The sequence below is a fragment of the Temnothorax curvispinosus genome, unplaced genomic scaffold (assembly GCF_003070985.1).
Source record: "Temnothorax curvispinosus isolate PA1 unplaced genomic scaffold, ASM307098v1 QBEX01015898.1, whole genome shotgun sequence".
NCBI lineage: Eukaryota > Metazoa > Arthropoda > Insecta > Hymenoptera > Formicidae > Temnothorax > Temnothorax curvispinosus.
Genome location: NW_020225678.1, coordinates 277,841 through 300,626, shown reverse-complemented (window position 1 = coordinate 300,626; position 22,786 = coordinate 277,841). Strand labels below are relative to the sequence as shown.

General features: G+C 33.6%; 1 protein-coding gene across 7 annotated transcripts in view; it reads right to left on the bottom strand.

The window, feature by feature from the left end:
* Positions 1 to 22,786, bottom strand: part of LOC112466113 (hemicentin-1) — a 163,369-nt gene that overhangs the window by 36,496 nt on the left and 104,087 nt on the right. For all 7 annotated transcript variants that reach the window (XM_025034009.1, XM_025034002.1, XM_025034006.1 and 4 more), the window contains exons 4-7: positions 13,569 to 13,745; positions 12,665 to 12,826; positions 4,023 to 4,207; positions 65 to 215 (exon numbers count right to left, since the gene is read on the bottom strand). In XM_025034009.1, the coding sequence (XP_024889777.1) occupies positions 65 to 215; positions 4,023 to 4,207; positions 12,665 to 12,826; positions 13,569 to 13,745 (675 nt within the window). The remainder of the gene's footprint in view (positions 1 to 64; positions 216 to 4,022; positions 4,208 to 12,664; positions 12,827 to 13,568; positions 13,746 to 22,786) is intronic.

Sequence of the window (22,786 nt, the reverse complement as noted above, 5' to 3'; positions counted from 1 at the left end):
ATATTGCTGCAAAAGAATTGCTGGCGCCAATAATGACTAACTCATTTCGACTTGTAATACTTACATAATACTTCGATTGTTGTTGCTTCCTTCATTGGCTTCAGATCTTCGGTACGAGTAACTGAATTCTCAGCGTAGCACTTAAATGTTTTACTATTATCGTATACCGTAGCTGTAAACGCGAGATAACTTATCGTGTCGAATGTACCGTCCTCCTACGAACAGAAAGATTTTAAACGATTAGTAGAAAAATATCTAACTTTGAACATTTACTGCTAAATTTATTAAGCGGTAAAAATTTGGTCAAATGCTTAATTTTAATGCTGAAGGAGTATTTAAAAATAAGCATGACAATTTAGAATATTTAGATCGTAATTTTTATTTTTAATAATATATCTCTATCTCATGCAATTATCTTTGAGGTCCTAAAAAATTAAAATCTCTAAGCTAAAAAATGAAGCACTATAAGTAGAACCAATCCAATTAAACTTTATCCGCGCGTTTGATAGATTTTACAATATTAATTAACTCGCGTCGTATATTAAGAGTATTCACGTTATATCATATTTCTATGATACGTTTTAACCGCTGTCGAATATTCCTGGTTTATCAAAAAAATACTGGATTTCTATCAATCTTCAATTTGCGAAGAATAAAAATAACGTATAATACCGCAAGCGCGCGTTTAAAGCTCCGCGTAACTTTAATTCTGTAATTGCACGGTGCAACTGATGAAAATGCACTAACAAGCCGACACATGTAACGAGAATGCATATCTTGTTATTCGCGATATTCGCGATAAAACTGATCGCTTTCTTTTGAGTAATTGTATGTTTCATCCGTACAGCATGTATGCTGATTTAAAGTAACACAACAATAAGTGATTACACAAAAACTAAATTTATATTTGGCCAATAGAGATGATTATATAAACCTAAAATGATTTTCCTGATATCTCCATGTTGCAGTAAAAAGAAATAAATTTATATTAATAAAAAATGATTTGCATTATTTTTTATATAATCATTTTTTTAGAATAATTTTTATTCCTTCGATCTTCTATGTAAAATTAAAAATTGAGATTGTTGTTTTCTGCCAGCGAACTAACATTATTATTTTAAACATAAACTAGCATGCCCCGCCGGGCTTCGCCCCGGAGAACATGTGTATTAAGACACGCAAATAGTCTCTCTCTCTCTCTCTCTCCCCCTCCCCCTCCCCCCTCCCTCTCCCTAGATATCTTTCTAGATTAATTTTTTTTTTTACGTGGTAACGAAAAACTATACAGCCTAAATCACTCCCTGGGAAATTCTACCCCTACTTCATATACAATACTTTCAAAATCTGTCCAGCCGTTCTTGAGTTATAAATGGTGTAACTAACCCGACTTTGTTTTATATATAAAGATTTAATTAATATTAATTTAATTAATATTTAAAAATGTTTTCAATTAACAACAAAACATGTAATGTAATCACGTAATGTAATCACAAATTTTATGAAAAATATAATTTAAACTATTTACTTAAATTCAATTAATGGATTGTTATGCTATTAAAAAAAAGATGTTCGGATTATTCTTGTAAAACTTTATGCAATGTTACAAAAAAATTATCATTGAAATTATATGAGAATTAAACAAAGATATGTACCACAGTAGCATTAAATTTTGAATAAATTATTGTATACTCCTGTTCTTCATTTTCATATTGTTTCGGATAATTTCTTTCTTCTTAGCAACTTATTAATTAAAAATTTAACAAAAATTATGTTTATCGATTTGTTAGGAAAATCCATAAAAGTATATAGAACAGCATGAGATAATGCTCGACGAGAAATTATTGTAAAGCCATCTCCCGCTGAGCCTGTAATATCCTCATTCGCGCAAAAGGGTGTACTCGAGCTTAAAAATGTGATCCTCTTAATTCTGTCATGACGTGACGCTCATATCGGCAGGAATTCGTGGCATGTAATTGCTCGTCGTAGATACCGCTCGCTATCATGTGCAATATCCTGAATGGATTTAGCTATATCGTCGCTCGTTCCATAATCAGGCTACTTAGTAAACAATGCTAATTATGACATCCCAATCATATGGAATTGCAAATGTTAGGAATACATAATCACAATTATGCGAACTGGCGATTTAATTAACACAACGATTCGTTAACGTTGCCAACGCGTCGAGACATAACGAAATAATGGTTCCTCCTTCAAACATCGTTAATTAACACCGTAAAATAAATTAAATTCGTCGTGCATGCGTTATATTGTTATTTCATCGAGCGTTTATCTTCATATTAAAATTATTCAAAGAAATACATTTTTTTATTTGTGAAGATATTATAGTGAAATAAATGTTAAGTTTGCGCAAGATAACAAAAGGTTGTCGCTGATATGCAAATTATTGTACACCGAAGTAGCGATTTTCAGTGTTAATTTAGTATTCAACAGATTTACTTTTGATTTAATAATATTTAATGATATTTTAATATTGTTAGTCAATTCGTATATATGCCGACGCATAGAGAGCGGAATAATAAAGTTGATAGAGTGAGTGTTTTTGTTCCGCGAGACAACATTTTTCGCACGTAAAGAACCCTCTGTTATCGAGACATAACGTCGTTTTATCTACTTTACGACTTTTAACTGTGACGACGTTTTTTTTGCACTAATTGCATCACGTAGGCGCGAGGCGGTCTCATATACACAGTCATTTTGCGTGCACGCGGCTTTATATAGCTTCAGATACTTCCGTAATGGATTTATGATAGCTGCGTGACACCCACGACTTCTGCATGCATATACGTATACGTGATAGCGCAACAACACGATATGTAGAAGGGTCTAATGATTTTTCGATGCCGCCACTGCCGCGCAGCTACTCGTTCGAGCATGAAATTGATTTTTTACAAGTCAAGAATAAAACGGGGCTACGTGACTCGAAAGTTAATGACGATTCCTTGACACCTTTATTTCCAAACTGTTTTGTTTTGTTGGGTATAACTATTACACAACTAAAAATTAATTTAAAATGTATTCTACTTAATAGAGAGACATCGGAATTTAATTCTCTTTAGAATTTTGCGAGCGTTTTGCCATTGTACGAGCGCCAGCAGTTTTTACAAAGTAGAGTAAAAAGAAATTGTGTGCGCGTTCGATCATTCTCATCCTGACGAAGCAATGCAGAAAAATAAATTGCAAGTGATGCGGTTTTTTTGCGCGCAAAATTCCGCTTTTAAACAAATCCAAATCGTATACCTGATAAAAATTGAATATAATTCGAAGAGAAGCCTTGAGAGAAGTACATCGATCGATAAACTGTCCGAACTTCCTGGATTCTAAATTCGTTTCGACTCGCAGCACTTTTTCCGTGAGTGAACTCGAAAATTTGTTGCCCCGCAAAAACGTTAAATGGGAATTAAAATATACGATAGATGCTGTAGCGATCGATTTAGAATTTCCCGGTGGGTAGTTTCGTGAAGTTTACTGTGGCACTTGCGAGTCCGTACGCTTTCGCCGAGTAAGTAACTGAATCAAAACTTTCGCGAAGCGCTTCTCTCATTCATTGTCACGTACAACCAAACATGCTTATCCCATGTACATTTATTTAGATGCAAATGGCGGTGAGGTTGGTGAACGAAATTCAAGCCTATTAAGAATCTATTGTATATCAGAAATTCTATGCAGGTTACCTAGTAATGAATGCGTTTGGCGTATAGGAAGATCTTTCTTATTAAAATCTGTCCTTCTTCTATTAAAGAGAAAAAAATTGCCAATTTTGCCAGATTTTAACAGTTTTAATAGCTATATTTTAAGTAAGAATGCCAAAGTAACTTTATAATTAATTGATAAATAACACTTTCTGATTTAATTGTAGCCCTACTTTGAAAAAATTATAAATAGATAATTCTATGATAGATGTAGAAACGTGATTCTTTCAGTGGCGATAGAGAAATTATCTGAATCGGAGCGTAAGTCGCTTTACAACTTACAATTACAATATCGTTGCGTCTACTCACATTTTCCTGTATTTTTGTCTCGAACATTTCGAATCTCTCATTGCTCTCGGTTACGTAGTGCGTTCCGTTCTTCCACGTCACATTGGCGGCGGGTCGTGCGGCTTGTACCGTACATTGCAATAAAATCTTCGTTCCCTGCACGACGTGACCAACCACTCCGTCCAAGTCCATCTTCAGCGGACGTACTGTAAAGAGAATGGTCAAGTGTTGGGGGGAATAATGAGTAGAAAATACCGAGATATTACTCGGCTAAGTCGAGCTAACCTCGGTACGGTATTAAAATTAATGCCTTTTCATACAAAATTCTGGCATTTTTCTGTGATAAAGGTCGAAATTATATTCCGACTAACATTGGACTATTTCATATTTTTATCTTGTTCTCAAGCAGTAATATTGAAGGGAAGAATATTATTATATCGAGATTTTAAATGAATTAACGTAGGTCATTATTCTATTAATTGTACAATATAGAATACATAACTTATTAAGGAATGAATCTTTCTAAAACCAAAACCAGAATACTCGATTTGACTTGTACTATATAAATAAAATAATTTGAAGATCTTTCATTGTTACATATTTAACATTTGTTGTTTAATATTCATGATAATTTTAATCGTGTAAACACCAATCATGCATTTAAATTTAATATACACTGTTGGAAAATTTGTGTTAAATATAACATAAATCACATGTCCAAAACGATCCACTCAAATTTTTGTGTTAATTTAACATAATATGGATGTGTTAAATGGTAACACTGATATTATGTTAAAATATTTTAACAGAAAGGAAATGTAATTCTGATCGTAATTTGAAGTTAATTATGTGTACGTACAATTAACATAACTTTTATGTTGAAGTTGAGATTGTAAGATAAAATCAACACTCTATTTCTGTAAATTTTTATTCCTACTTCTTTTATGGAGTAAAATCAACATTCTTTTTCTGTAAATTTTAACACATTTAATAAATACGTTCAAATTGTGTTACTTTAACATATTTTTTAAGTTATTTTAATTATTTTACATTTTAAATTTGTAAAATTCAAGTAACATAGCAGGCATATGTTAAATCTACACACGTATGTGTTGATTATTTTACACAAAAATTTTAACAAGGACTTTTTTTAACACACAGGACCTCTGTTTTCAACAGTGTACTATCGGCTTTTACGACATATCACGATATTATTTCCATATCACTATATTATTTCCATATTATAAGCTAGTTAGGACATATACGAACTTGTTCTTAGTAAGGAAAACTAACACGTGAACGGGCAAAGTTCATTTATGTCCACCACCGTTTGCTACTATCTTTTTGTGACGTTCTCACGTCGTCTAGTAGCGCAGTTAACGAACCGCAACTAGCTTTTTACGACGTAAACACTCGTGATTTTTTAACATTAAAGGTTTTATTGGATTTACGGGAGTCCTTTGTGTCGCAATAAAGCCACGAAGCTCACGCGTCGCATTTGGCGATTTCATACTTGTCGGTCTAATGTTAAACGTACCGTCGTTTCTGTATTGGCCACATGAAACACAGCCGCTAACGGTCAGTCATAGGCCGCATAGGCGTCATGTAATGACGATCGCATGGTATCTAGGCTTCGCGTGGCACTGAAGCGACATTAGGGTTGGCACGTGTAATTGAGGGTAGATCGACATGATTGCGATTGTGGATATACGTGTGAGACGTGTGAAACGTCAATTTCGACAATTTCACATCGTCCCCAATGTCTTTCGATGTGTGCTGGAACTATGTTCTTCGCAATCGTATATAATTGACATAAAGGTACGAAAAAAGCGACATACACAATTTTTATGCGAACAATCTTTTTCTGAAGTGATAAAAAAAAACTATTAAATTATATTTTATAAATTTCAAAGTAAGAAATATGTAACCCAGATTTTTAAGAACTTTAAAAGTTTCACAGAAATATTGGGATGTTATCTGATTGTGCATAAATATTTTGTGCCATGACAAGAACAGCAATCTAATAATATATATTGTTGTTTATTTAGTTAATAGAAATGTTATCTGGATAATTGTTGTGGACTTGACACATATAGCCAAGCAATTATTTAGCTGTTTAGTTGTTGTTTATTTAACATTTGGTCTAAATGTTTGTATATCGTTCCAGCGACAGGGATGTCGATGGACAAGCGTGATGGACAACTTTTCGATGCTTGCTCCGGTATAACCGCGCTTACTCCGGAACTCCATGGTTAATGGAATATTCGAAAACTGTCATTTCAATATCGTTAAATCGATCCGGAAGGCTCCTACAGGGACACACGGCTTACGATAAAAATGGCTTATATAGAACCGTGTTAATCGGTGACGATGCATATCCGCCCGCTGTACATGTAGGTATATCCATTAGCGCCGATAGATTTCGCAAACGGGCCGTCACGTACATCACGGTGCGCACCGTGAAACCCACCACGAGTTTCCCTCAGGCTATTACGCATACTTGGATTTTTGTGCGCGCATTAAATTTACCAGAACTTTCGCAAAATACCTTGTAGCAAACTACTTTAAATTTAAGTAGAACTTGTAAGTACTGCCAAATTAATTATATGCATATATATGCATAAATTAAACTGTTATACTGTTTTTAATGAGTATTTTGTGAATTTTCTCGTAAGTATCCGAGTTCGTAAAATTTTTATTGGAAGAATTAGATATATGTTATCGCAACTGTTGATTGTATTTAATAAAAAGAGATTTTAATTACATTTTTTAAAACTTCAACGTGCCATAGTTTTTCTTTCCGCGAAACTGGCGATTATGAATTTGCGCGATTATTGTACGTGGCTTGGTATTAGTGAGTTTGGTCGTTGATGGTTCCCGCAAAGTCATGCAGAAAACACCGACCGATAATTCACCGGCCAAACTCTCGGTGAACGGTATTCAATACAAGAGGAATACGAGAAGAAAAGGCGCAGGATCCGAATAGAGAACGAATGGCGAATCTAATATCGGGAATTGCATTTGCCTTCAATTGCACTCCCCCTGCCTGACGCGGCATAGCGGATGTAGAGAAATGAACGAAGATCGAGAGAGAAAGAGAGAGAAAGAGAGAGGGAAGAATGGTGACAGAAGCGGCAAAAAAGGTTAAAAAATCACTTTCTTTGCGTAAATAGTTTTTCCGTCGTTGGAAAATGTGCTGACGCTTTTGATCCTGGAACAAATCGGCGCTCCAGCATTTACTTTGAATTCATATGGATAGTAGTGGATTGCATTATAGGACGTGTTTTATCACACCTGTGCTTTCAAGTGACTAAAGTAACTAACGCGAATACCTTGTTCAGCGTGAAGATATAATGTTTCAACGAAAGTTTACAAGGAAATTATGCTTTCAGAGTCTTATTAAAATAAAATTGTCTTATTGAATTCTTAATCTCGAATTAGTTAATTTAAGTTGCTAAATGTCTTGCGTATTTGCACAATGAGAAATAATACACAATAAATCGCTAAACGGAAGATTAAATTTTAAGGTATAAAAATTTCCTGGGGTTTTGAAAGCTTTTAACAATCTTTAACAATTAATTTTCGCTTAAAAATTGCATCCGTCAGGTATACATAGTATGCCAGAGTCTCTTAATTTAAATATCAATTTTATATAAAAGCACAAAGCAATAAGGAAAATACATTTCGCATTTTTGCGAAAAGTAATTTTAACTGCAAGTCTTCTCTCAGAGCTTCAAAATCTTCAGGAATGTTCCTCTAATCGCAGTCAGTTTCAAGATACGTCTAACATGACACGGGGGGATAGGATTCCCTCTTTCATTCTCGTGGAAATTCACCCGTTCAGCCAATTTCCTGTTCGTCCGAAAATTTCTGAGAGTTCGCAACCCGATAAGCTGGCTACGAGACTTTTTAAGTCTGTAGCCAATGGCAATGCGATTTCCTGGTTTTGTTTGCCTATAAGAAGCGCTCCGCCTGAAAACTTCGTCAGGTGCCTGCTCACGAGTTCTTGTCACTCGCCCGCAACCTTGCTTCCACGACTTTCAACGAGCAGCTGCGGGGGCCGTGAGATTTTCGCAGATATATCCCGCGGGTATTCGCGACATTTCCTCTTTAAATTCACCGCAGATCGTTAGAAACGATTCACTCACAGAATTTATTTATATTTTCTGTACCAAACTGACCACGCTGAAGAATTTCAACCTGCGCTTCGCGTTTGAAGCTCGCGTTTGATAGTTGTTATTTTCTTCTTCCTTCAGAATTATTCAATAATTTCTTTTATCGCGCTGAGAGACAATTTTTCACGATACGGGATCGAAATGAACAGTGCCGACGCAAAAGCATTGAAAAGTACTTTAATAGTACTCTATAATTTTATATGTATAATGAAGAAGAGTCGCTAATAATACAAATTGCAAAAGAAAATACATGCACATAGTTAGAATTGTACTATTCGTAAATATTTGTCTCTCCAAGTTTTTTAAAGTTTAATGAAATAAAAAATGTTAGTAGAATAAAATTTATTCTTATTAGATAATCATATGCAGCATGTGATTAGTTGCCCTATAATTCAGGGCTTAATATCGACAAAACCGAGGCTTTTCACGATAAAACGGATTCTAATATATCAATGCATTTTCCGCAATCTCTATCTAAATAATATATTATTAGCCTCTTTAACTACATTTTTATCTCTTTAATTGCATTTTTATCGGTTATCAGAAAAAACACGCAACACGCGGTCCCGGCTTATTGTTTTTTTTTTAGCGCGTAATAACTTTTCGTCCTACCGCGCTAGTGCGTTCTTCTCTCACCAAAGAACCCATTATGCAAATCTTATTATTTAATGTGAATAAAAATTGTTGCTTAACAATTAGTTGATGTAATTATAGCGCGCCGCACTTCATTTATCGGAAGAGCCTCGGTTCGTCCTCATTATAGCAGTTACGTTACCTAAATCTGGTCATAATTGTTGAGAGACGATAATAATTATTGCGAGAGATTGGTTTATAAACAGCATGTCGACAATTCTAACACGCACAATATGCATAAAGTGAAGCTGCATATTTAGTAAGATATTAATTTCGTCTCCGGCAATATCACAGCGTCATATTTATCGTAATAACTGTTTAAATGCGAATAAATAAATAATTTAATAATGAGAGATCAACCCGCAATAATTTTACTTATTCACCGCGACGCACTTCCACGCGCGAGAGCAAGGAAATTAATCTCGATTTCGTATTTAACAACGCGTTTATCGAGAATTACGCGTATTCGCATGTCTATTTCTGCAATGATATTACAAGCGGTGTGTGAAATTCGGTTAATGTTAATAAATTCGGTTAATGTTAATAAATTTCTAATCGCAACACAAGAATGGTCTATAATAACACATTAATTTTATATGAATTTATCAGTGATTTTACACGCACGCGGATGCACGGAAATCCCTTCTCTCACGAAGTGATGGACATTTAATTACTTACAACATGCAAAATTCGTGCGCGCTATACACGCTTAAATAATGTTCAAATAACGGATACGGCGCGCTGTAATTACAAGTACCGCCGTAATGACGGGCGTGTACTTTAATCGGCGAATTCATGGAGGGGCGATGCACGCATACGTGAACGAATAAAAAAATTTTTGAATATTACATTTTAGCTTAGTATTATGATCGTGCTATTAAAAAAAATGAAGAAAATTACGTTTTGCTTATCTAGACGGTATATTTTTGCTTAAATAACAGAAGTATCACTGTATTCTGTTCTATAGACACCTACATTATTGTTTAATAATATTGAGTAATTTGCAGCAATTTTAAACGCAAGTGGGTAATGGGCAGTTTATTAAAATCGTTTGAAATTTAAATTTATATGAAAACCGTATACCTGATGAAACAGAATAATTTTCTACTAAAATCACGTATTGGCATGGAGTAGCATACGGTTAATGAGAGAATTCCATTAAGGTTTCTCTGTTATACTGATCTGAATTCTGGAGCAACAGCTCTGTATTGTGGTGATTTGATGTAACACACAGTATAATTTATATTATATCAAGTGCAATTATATTAAGTGCGTTTTCTCGTTGAATAATTAACAACGCACGCAGTGTATATTTTATTTCATTTATACATATCAGTTAGTTTGACGCTTTACAAAGTATCTCAATAAAAAATTTTATTTTTGGACGTTAAGAAAAATGCAAGTATTTTATACACTTCATTAAACTATCTTTCCGCTGAAAGCCTGAGAAATCGCGTTTAATCGATTTTTCGCCACTTTCGCATTATTTTAATCCGATTCATCCGATAAAATGAAAAATGCATTAAGAATCTTTCTTATCGTTATAACAAGTATGGAGTAGGATTACCTTAATTTTACTTTAATTTTACTTTAAATTTTATATTTAAGTTACGCGCTGCTTTGCTTTATCTGATACGAAAGGTACCAGTTATATCCCATATCAAATTCTGTAGCAAAGTTTAAAAATATGATCCGCCAGTTTTTTCCATTTTAAAAATTCGACAGCGGAATGGTTTATGACTGCACACGCGGTTGTGTCCGTGCAGAAATCCAAATTCGAGATGCAAACCACTCTTCCACGTACGAAATCGAATTTCGTGTACTCTCGTTTTACAGGAGGACTTTTCAAAGCGCACGATGTCTCTGCACTCTCACATACTCTCGTCGCGCGAATTTTAGGGATTTTAAGCGCGGAGCCGTTTCTCAAAGCGAATTCCCGAACTGTGCGTCCATAGATCGTTCGAATTGCATTATTGTGCGGTAAAATATGGAGGCACGCGGCATGGGGTCGGTTTTTTTCTTTCTCAGCTGTTTCTTACGGCTAAACCCGCTCTGAGATGAATGCCAGCGAATGCCTGCGGAATTGTGGAATGATTTCAGCCCGATATCTCGTGTTGAATACTTAGGGTGAGTAACGTTAGGACAGAGCCTTCTCTTTAACTACGTTAATGCATTGCGCCGAATGGAATGGCCGGTTGACATATCTAAATTCCACGTTCTGAGAACACTTAACAGTACATGCACGCCCCCGGACACAATATAATTCGCTTGTTTTATACTGCATAATATAGTACGTAAGCATAATACGCACATTGAGTTAGCTTAGTGCGGATATAACACATTGCTGAATCAGTATATTACAAATGTAACACACGATTATCGAAGGTGGAGAAAATACGAAGCATTGATCGTCAACAAACTGCATTCTGCGTACTGTACGTGTACGTGTTGAATATGTAAAAAGGATTAGAACAATTACTAAATATTTAATTTACGTAATGATTAAGTAACGCCCAGTTTTATTGCAAATGCTGGATTTACTACTGCTGTATTTTTAGACTATTTAGACTTGAAATTATACATATTGCAACGGCCAGACATTTTCTTAAATAATCAAAAGAAATTATATAACTTTTCCAACATGATATCGAATGCGAAACGATAAAACGTTCAGAGATATGTTTATTTTATAAGCAATTAATAATGTTAACTGCTTATTTTTTAATAGTAAATGTCTAATAAGTAGACAAACTTTATATATATTACACTGAAAAAAAAAATTGTTAATATTTAAAAAGCCGTATTTGAATACTCCTAACAACATATTTACTTTATATAATCACATATTTATTTAGAATTAGTTATATTTACTTAAATTAAGTAAAAATATCTAATTCTAAATAAATATGTGATTATATTAAGTAAATATGTTGTTAGGAGTATTCAAATAAGGCTTTTTAAATATTAAAAAAATTTTTTTTCAGTGTACTGTTTTAGCCAAAACAAAATTCTTTTAAGATTGAGAAAGAAAATTTTGTTCTCCGTTAACGTTTTCGAACCACGACTCGCTCAAACTTTTTAATCTTTGAGTTATTACGTAACTTGCCTTCGACCTTATTGGGAAATGCTAATTGACATTGAAAGTTAAGCTAGTTCATATTCTGCAGTTGATACACTCTGTGCAAAAATTCTTCTCGTTTAGCTGCGTTGATATACTGCCCTGGTCGTGGTGTCATTCATATTCATACCCCAACGGCGAGTTTACCCGATGTTACCCATGTTTTGATTTAACGAATAAACGATACCCAGCGGAATTGTTGCAAATTTAGGTCAAAGTATCCACATTCGTTCTGTTACTATGCTCGCATTGAGTTTGTACGGACCGGTTATCGAATTGCATACTACATCGTGTGCAAATTATATCACGCGATCGAAATTGTAAGCGATCCTGGCATATAAGGCACATTTTCCCCATCGAATGAAATACGCGATAATCGATTCGCGTATAGCCAATGCCACACGTGATGATCAATGTATGCTTTTTAATTGACGTACATTGGAAAACTTCAGCATTGAGGGCCTATCATACTGAGAGCTTTGTTATCATCGTAATGACGTACTATAGTGTTGAAAAAAAATTGTCAGATTGTTAGCTCAGCTGATAGTTTTCCAATGCAATTAAAAGTGAAGCACGTAAAGAGGTTTTTTTCTGTAAGTTAATAAAAATCAGCGAGTAAAAGCTTTTTACGATATTAAAGATACTTCAATTATCTCACGTATAATTCGCATAGATATATTTTTTTGATGACAGATTGCAAATATCCTACTATTGTTCTTGAACGTGCGTGTACTCACCGTGTATGTCTGGTTTAATATCAACCGTGAGCGGCTCCACGAGTGCGATACTGTTGACTTTACACGTGAATGTGGCGCCTAACTCTTCTCGTGTAATTTGCATTTCCAGTAAACTACTGCCAGTACCAATTCCGGTATCAGTGATAGTTGACGAGCTCGTTACTGTAATAGAACATTTCTTGATTATTCTTGGTACGTAATATTTAAACAAGAAACACCCATTTATAATAAAGCACATATGTGGAGTAAGGAATTGCAATAACGCTTAATATCTCTTTAAAAGTACACGTAATATCTCTTAATATCTCTTCAAAAGTACGCATAAAATTAATAATGTAATAAAATAAAAGAAATTTTTGATAGTACCATCAGATAATTGATTAATGAAAGCAAAGGCTTTTTTGTCTTTCAATATCCGCGCTTGAATAATGATTCACCCTGGTAATGCTTTCTTTTATACATTTTAATTCGCATGCAATTCCAATAAAGCGCGGAAATAAAATTATATATTTATAGCGTTTATTGATTTGATTACTGCGTTATTATAAGATAAATGTATAAGATAAAATTTCACTAAATTTTTATTATGTAGATAAAATTACGTTTTGTTTAATTATTCATTTCACATAACTAGAATATAGCTATATTGAAATATCAGATCGGAATCGTGAATTCATTACTACAAAACATATTTATTAAGTGATCAATTATTAATACAAGCAGAATTAAATATTGTCATATAGCTAAATTATTTAATAGAAAGATATATATAGAGGAAATATTATTAATAAAAAGAACTATCTTGCGTCTCTTCTTCCAAATTTTTTCAAAAGTGCGTAGGAACTTATCTGAGATATTATCCTATCGGTTTCAACGTATCGTGTATAAGCATATTGTATCTTACCTTCGAGTGGCTCTTCCACCCCATCCTTAAACCACTCAACCGTAGGTACAGGTTTGCCTTCTCCGCTCTCGCAGTACAGTGATATTGTCGAACCCTCATTTATAGGTCCTAAAGTGGCGCCTGTGCTCAAAGTATTCTTCGAATTTTCATCGATGACACGTACAAACGCTGGTTGCACTGAAATATATAATACAAAAATCGTGTAGAAGATTGTTTCACTTCACAATTGTTATTTCCACTAACTTCCTCGAACGCATCGCATAAATTTGAAATTTTACCGTAGCTCTTATCTGCGTTACGATATATATATATTTATTAAGTTAGCGTATAAGATTATATGATATTATTTTTCTTCGTCATCCCCTTTAATATATATCCGCAGGACAAGATAGCGCGTTCCTTTACGTCTCTTATTTCCTGTTCGAATAAATGCATTCTTTATATAAGCTCTTTGAAGGAATGACGTTTATTACGGAATTTCTTAACAAGAATGTACGTCGTATACTTACTATTATGTACAAAGATAGTGCTTCGCGGGAAACTATTCATTTTGCTTTGATGTTCGAGGCAATAACGAGAATGCTTCGCAAAAAAAATTGCATCCGCGATATCTTGGTAATAAAGTGTTGGTTTCGTTTAAAGTTATATGCGAATCGATCGTTTTACGAGGTATCACGAACGTCAACGTTTAAAAGTTAATCTGTTGTTTTGCGTTTGTACGCTATAAATAACGGTATACTGAACAGAGTGGGATTGCAGACGTACGTTATTTCGAGCGTATCGACATTTTCGAGCGTTTCGCTTCACGCAAATCGATGAACAGATCCGATATATTGCTCTATAGGTTTCAGCGTAAGCAAATTTTACCCTCGACGATTTATATTTGTTCTGTATATTTTTTGGCTAAAAAAATAGACACAGATCCCATTAGATATATCTTATACCTGTCATGTCGATATCACTTCGATGTTATCGTACACGTTATTCGACGAGTTATAGACAATTCCCAGATTTTTCTGTTTTCTTTTTTTATTAAAATATATTAACAAGTTGTAATATATATACATTTTATACACATACGTTTACAATTACGTTTTGATATAATATATTAAGTTAAAGACAATTCTATCGATTCGAGAAACTTTTTCTGTTCTCCGATATAACTTTCTTGCGGCGAGCGATTTAATCGCGGTGTTTAGAAGTGTTATCACATCCAATTCTTCTCCGATCTGGAGCACGTTCGATCTGATAAAGCGTTGTCTTCTTTTGCGCAATGGAAGTAAACCGTATGCCCTGAAATTCTGAGCCATCGTCACATCGATTTTCTGGCGTGAGGAGTCCCGTAACTTTCTACAATTCCTACGAGAGTAAAGTGACTTCCACTTATCGAATAGGCGCCATGTTCTTAGGACACTATAAATCAGATCCCCCGGTAACACCGACTGAATGCACTCGGGTCGTAGTGTTCTATTACGCTAGCTGTCGGTGTACATGTAAGCATGTGCATACAAATGCACCGATCGCGCGTATATATACGCGAGACATTTGCATGCACATATGCTCCCGGTGTGGCATTAGGGGTGCTTACGCGCAAATACCGTTTTTAAGGATAATCATACGGCAAAAGTGATTCAAAGAATTGCTAATGATGGAAAGTACTACGTGCATTTTACGTGCATGGAAATAGCGCTTTTCTGTAGAATAAGCTTTCCCTATATTCACCACATATTTTGATATTCATAGCTGAAAATTATTCATTTACCTATCAGAAAGATGTGAGGAAACTTGTAGATATATAATATTGCTAACATATCTTTAAATTGCATAATTAGTTAGAAATTCGATTGTGCAAATAAATTTGCTTCTAAAAGACGATTTAACATTATCAGACATTGATATGACACATACGGTTTATGATCTACAAAATTATTAATTTAATTAAAGCTTATAGATTCTTTTCATTAAAATTGTAGCTAGATTCGAGCAGCTAGATTCAAATATTGAATCATATCTGTACTTGATAATACTTTCATTTTATGTTAATTTGAAATCGTCCTCGTCCGTTTTTTTGTAGCGATCGATCAGATTATGTCATTGACAAATGGTAGCAAATGGGAATTTGATTAAGGAGTCTCTCTAACCTGTCTGAAGAATCAATTAGCAATGGTTTTTTGGGTTAAATTCATGCTAAAATTCAATTTGTGTTTGAGAAAAATCATATTTAAATATTAAATGTACATTTCAGGAAAGCTAAGATATCGATAAAGCAAATATAATTCTAGATTTATATTAAATTATTATTACTGATGTAATAATTTTCCTAGGATTTCCATCCTAATTATATTCGATCGGAAATTATATCTATTTATTTGACCGCAATGTGTTTGTTATAAATCCAGATCTGACGTTTTTTTATATCTTACTTGTAAAGAAAAAATTAGTTTCTTTTAGAAGACAATTGTTTCTTAAATCTTCTCGCTTTTTATTGCTTACATATATAGTTTTACCAACTATTTCTGAGATTTTATCTGCAGCTTATCTCACGCTAAATTGAAATCTTTATAACACGGATATAGACAGACGAAATAAGAACATAATCTTTTTAACCGTGTATCTCTAGGTTCTGACTAACAATAAGTCGAGTTGTTATATTACCTGAGACATTTCATATCATCAGTTTGCTACTAAAAATGGTAAAAGCGATTAATGTTCAAAGTTCAAATGTCAAGTGGAAAATCGCAATTATGTTTTTCCAATAAATTATTCTAAGAATTTAATTTGTTCTTTTTTTGAAATCGCAAGTTTGAAATGTATTTTCAACAATTATATAAGATTACGAGATTTGCCAGAACTAGAGAAAAAGAATGATCAAAATATTCTACAAAGAATGATGTATATTCTGCAATGTCTTGTTAAAAGACATCAAACTATCAGTTTTCATTAGCTGTGTAATTTTAAAAACGTTCATCGTAATCTATCATAAATTAAACTGCCATTTAGTCTGTTGAAGTATAAAACATTTTAAATCTTTATTTCTTATAATCGTTGCAAAAAAGTCAGATTTTACTGTCACAATTTATAATCTAAATTCCTACTTTGTAAGTTTTAAAATTTTGTGCTTAAAATTTCAAAATCTAGGCAAAATCACGGAATTTGTTCGTCTATTCTATGCGTATATATTTGGAACCGAATGGGAGAAATATTGAATACAAATGAATTCTTCAATATATGCGACTATTATTGAGCGAAAATTGTCGCAATACTCTTTTTTTCGCCGGTAAAATCGCTAGTAACATCGCAAAACATAATCTCGCAATTTTTCTAATATGCGCGCGTTGTAGCCTATGTAGACATATTTCTTTTTCAAATATGTGAATATCAAATAATTCTTTTCAGTGAAATTCATTTCGCGGGCTCTTGGGCTTCTGACGAGATAGTAAATTTTTATGATCGTACGAGTAGGCATTGTGTAATTTTAAATCATCTTCGCAATTTTCCGCTAGTCAAGAAAATTACATTAACATTCCATTCAGTAAGATAGAGAGAAATATTCATAATGAAATAAAGTTATGACTCCTCCGCATTTCTACATAACTTTCTTACTATATAAAACTTGCATTTTTTAAAATAGACTGTGGTATCAATAGATTAATACTTCATAAGACACAGAAGCAGAAGTCTGTTACAAAGTTAACTAACGAGAGATGTGTGATCAATATTTGACAAAACGCGACGCGTGTGGTTCGTTAAACAATTCGTTAACGAGTTTCTCTATACACCTTTTATTTCCAGAGAACAATATTTCATTATACTCACAGGATTGGTCACAAATTTAATTGAATTGTTTTTGCGCATAGTATTTTTAACAAGAAGACAAGAAGAATGCTTGATATGGTAATTCTAAATTCTTTTAATATAGATTAGGAATCGAAAATTTCATGATTTTATTACATTTATTCGTCTTCTAACATTGATTCTTGATGTGCATAAGAATTTAATAAGAATCAAATTATGTTTCATTAATTCACATATTGATATTAAATCATAACGATAAGTTTAAATTAAAAGATTATAACAAATACTTATTCAAAAGTAAAATCAATCAGTTAAATAAATTTATACTCGATATTCTCGAACATTTTGCACATGTACGTAAAGAAGATTAAATCAATCGGTCACAAAATAAGTGATCCTTTATAAAATTTGAATAACATCAAGAAGGTTATCTAAATTAGTTAAAACTCTAGTATTCTCTCTCTCTTTCTCTTTCACCTTTATTCAATAAATTATTCTGCTAAATTAGAGGAAATAGTTCACTGCTTATGCAAGAAATTAATGCCGTAATAAATCAAGGACTTACATAATTGTAATAATTGATGGTATTAAATTTGTTATATTTTAGATCTGATTATTAATAGTCTCTATGTTTTCCGGTGCACACTTACTACCTCGAGTTTCTTTAACATTATAGTTAGAAGACTATCGAAAACTAATCAATTGTTTAATATCATAGAATGGCAAATTTTGTAACCTACACTACATTTTGTAAGCTATAATTTTTTTTTTTAGAATAATTGCTCACACTCTCAAAATAATTTCTTTCGACTACAATATTGTTTCTATTAAAGGCCATACACGTTAAAATTTAAATTTGTACGGTGGATTTATATTATTTCATTTTTAATGGAGTGTCTTTACTTTGCTACCGTTAATTATATCGAGTTCGTGCTGTAACATAATGCATTTAACTTTACGTACGTCATATGCGTATATTCTGAAATATACATATATGAGTTCGTTTTTCATAATAAGCGTGAAAAGCTTTTACAGCGCAACAGAATATGAACTTCATGCATTTTGCTTTTGTACTAAAATATTAATATATATATATATAATCTATCAAACTTACTTATTTAGGTAATAAATTTTTTTCTTAAAATCTCTATATATTATCTTTAAATAATTTGTCATATTTTATATATTTCTTCGTAGTTATAATGATATATAAATATAGAAACATAAAAACATTGATAGACGAAATATGAAAAGACTAGAATACATTTCTTTAAATAATAAAATACACTTTCTTTCTACTACTAATTATGATGAATTATTATCACATACAAATATAAAGTCATGTACAATATTAGATATTGAGAGAGAGCTAAAATAAATTTCTTTCTTTCTGATAATTATTTTCTTTCTTTACTCAATATCGCCAAGTCTAAGAAAAAGTATTCGATACTTTTATAAATTTAATCAGTCTGAACACAAGGCAAATATGGATCTCCATGTACAAAGGGTTAAACCGAAAAGAGGTAAATTAATCACCTTTGTGAAATTAACTGAAACAGAGCATGCCCAGCACCATGTGTAGATCCATCTACTACGGCGCGAATTCGAACCCGTCAACCGAATTGTTTGGGTAATCCTTTAATACTAGAAAGAGCGTGCGACTACTATTGTCGATTAAAAATCTACTGCCATTCCGGTCAATTCGAGAAACAAGATTGGACGGCAACTGGTGCGCACAGTGCGCACAGTGCGCACAGTGTATGTATAAACAAAAAAGCTTCCGTACCTTACATAAACACAATCGCCGAAATACTCTCGAAACGAACCGAATTCGAAAGAAATAAAGAAATTGAAGGAAAATTTTTCTCTCGCAACGGAACATTTTGTTCTATGTTTTAAAACTTGATGATTTATTCTAGAGTTAGACGGTAAAATAATGCTGGCGTCATCTTCACGTCGAGACGCTGTGTAATATCGATTGATTCGTTAATAGGACTCTCGCTGGGAAAATAATTGAGCTATTAAGAGGCGTAAGTCGAAACGAAGAGTCTCACACACGATGTATGTAGCATTAATTTTCGCCTCTCACACAGCCATTAATTCGAGTGGTCGTACAGTTGATTGTTCTCGCACGATTCGAAGCAGTACCGCGGTGACCTGCCATAATATTGGTAAACGCGTGTTCGTGACGCACTCCTCGCGTTACGGAAAACAGACGCGATTCGCCGCGTTAAGTCCATTAATTAAGAATAATTATTTCGTTGTGGCTTATTGAAAGAACCGGACAGCTTGCATTGAAACATGCTTTTAATTGGCACCTGGAACGGAATTTGATCTCTTTTAATTGTAAAAAAAATTGGGAAAAAAGGCTACCAAACAAAAAAATCCCTTTTCCCGCATATCGTCAGTGCATAGCCGATTTGTCATTGTCATGCCCTGCCATTCCCAGAAAATTACGATGGAAAGCGATCCGGTTTGTGAACATTCCAACGGCGCACTCTAACAGCGATAAAGTTTATGAATAATATACTTGAAAACGACTTTTAAAGTCGCCTCAACGACCCGCAGCTACGACGGCAACTTTGTACGACTATAGAAAGAGATTACTTCGAAAGTGGGAGGCGGTGTCATTAGATCGTAAGTAGCTTTCGTGATTTTTTACAAGACGGTTTCTGGATCTTTCCCCGGCGCGTCTCGCGTATTTCCCACTTGGAAATCGGCGTAACTTACGAAGTAAGCGTTACGAACTTCGCGATCTTTCGCGCTCGTTTCCACCTCGGCAGTTGAGGCGAAATGATATTTCCTTAGTTAGTCGTCAGCGGTAAAAGCGTAAACTTGTCCTTTCTTCAGCGCTCATCGAATAGCAGGACGGAATTCATTGATATTGTAATGCCGAGTGCTAATGCACATGCAGAACGCGCGCAGCAATCCCTCGCACAGTAGTTTCGCTCAATAAACTCAGATACATGCATTGTCCGATTACCGCGATCTTTCGTGTGTATCGGAAAAGGACGGGTGTGTGCAGATATATTCTATTGTTCTGCTGGATAATAGCTTAGCATTATCACGTTGCAGATCCGAGTCTCATCCTTTAGTTCTACATAAATTCATACAATTTACCGGATCTGACTTGTACCGAAGTCTCAACTTAAATAACTGGGAAATCGCATTGTGCGAAAATTATAACTGCGAATTAATACAATGAGAAAATAGATCGATCACTCTTGCGCATTAAAGGGAATTTTGAAATCAACTAATGATTTTCTCCAATAATACTTTTTTTTTTTTAATCAGTGACAACAATACATTGCGACACGTAAAAGTGCAAAATAAATGCAGATTCGGAAAAATCCAAATTCCGAATGAAAAAAATTCCAATCTCCGGAAGAAAAATCGCATGCTAGAGAAGAAATTGCGCGACTTAAAGAGTAGAACGAAAGTAGCTTGGACGTTTTACGTCTTGTGGAATTCGCGAAAGTGATTTTGATAGGACCTTTTGGGAGATTTTTGTCGACGTTGAATCCGAGCGACGCGACGCTCGGCTTCGTCGTCGCCGCTTTGAGACAAGGTATCGCAATTGTCTGTAATTTTGCGCAGCAAAAAGGAAGACGCTCCGTAAAACGGAACACGTACGAAATGAAAGAAGAAACAACGTTTCGCGTACTGTATACCTTTAGCTCACTATCTAATCTCGTATAAAAGCGCGCATCCATGCGGCGCGGGCGCCACCATGTTAAAACTATACGGCGTTTTGCCAACAGCTATTTTGCAGAGCTTTACGTGAGTTTGCAATGGCACAATCTAGCGAATGAGCGATTAGCCGGGAGAATAATACAAAGCGCAACCTTTATGATATCCGACGTAAAAATTAATAATAGCACTTATTTATACTATAGTGTAACAACTCGCATACACACATATATATTATTTTGCATGTTATAAATTTTCTTATCTTCCTGTGTGTTTCTCTGCATGTACAAAAAAAAATATATATACAATTGAAAATTTTATTATATTTATAATCTTATAAAGAAGTAGTATACTAAAATAGAACTAAGTTTCACAAACTTCATCTTTATGACATTAAAAAATAATCGAATCTGAAAATTGTTACTTTTCCTAATCCCCGTCGTTCTGATCCTGTTTGCGCGCGCTCTACTTTCCTGACAATATTATCTATTTGGCGATAAATCTGCAGCGTGATGTCCTAGCTAGAATGAGGTGTTCGGATAATCCGGCAGCGCTGCGCTGTATATGTAAGTACAGATATAGGTGTGATACGTGATACCGTTTCGCGCACAGCTTCGTGCTGTGCTCTTCTATGTAGATTAATGTCGACGCCTGTCGCAAGAGAGCTCGCAAGCTACTTTTACGTTGTCGCTTCACCACGCTGTGGTATAATGGATACAACGTGTATCCCGTATTTTATCGAAATTGGCGCTACTTAGTCACAAAATTTTTTTCGTAAATATTTAATCCTGAGAATTATGATAAATTAAGAATTTAGCCGCGCCATTTTGTATATAAATCTATTTTTCAGCTATGATATTTTTACTTTTTTCCCATTAATTTTATTACTTTCAAATTTTTTATGCATTTCTCTGACATAGAAATTGCTCTGATATTAAACATTTTGTCAATAAATCTGTTTTTTAATTTTGGTATGTTTCATAGATTCTGTTTGACTCGGGAAATATTTACGAAAGATGAATTATAGTTCATCTCCCAAAGCTGATGAAAACTAATTAATGGATATTAAAAATTTATTATTGCTGTCGTTGGAATTTCTCTTTTCATGCTGCTTTGTTTTAATTACATACCTATATAAGAATCATACAATATATACGTAACTACTAAATTAAATATAAAATTATAGTTAGAGAAGAATAATGGTCCATATTTATCTTCTTTTAACATTTCTTTTATTTCCTCCTTCTACTGAGCAACTAGACTTCTTGTAAGACAATTAGCTGCACGCGAGAAAGATAAGAAACGTTTATTAAAGTTATTTATCAATTTAAAACCGTCGATTTAAGATTATTATCATAATTGAAATTATTCAACTCATTAAAGAAATAAAATTTATAATACCTTGACTAAACGATCTTTATAATTAAATAATCTAACAAATTTGCGATTATTTCTTTTTCGACAACGTTTAATTAAATGTCATTTTTTGTTTCTTTATCTTGTTACTTTATTCTTAAACACTAATAAAGTTTTAAATTAAATTTCTTGTTAAGTAAAATAAAATTAATTTTTTTATAAGGTTTTTTCACAAAAAGATTAGTGATATTTGTCTTTAAAATAACCTACATTCTTTCTAATTATTGTAATATTGTAATATGTGTAACACAACAGTATCATGTTTATTGTAAAACAGTTAAATACACGGTGATATTACGTTTTGTAACAAAATTCAA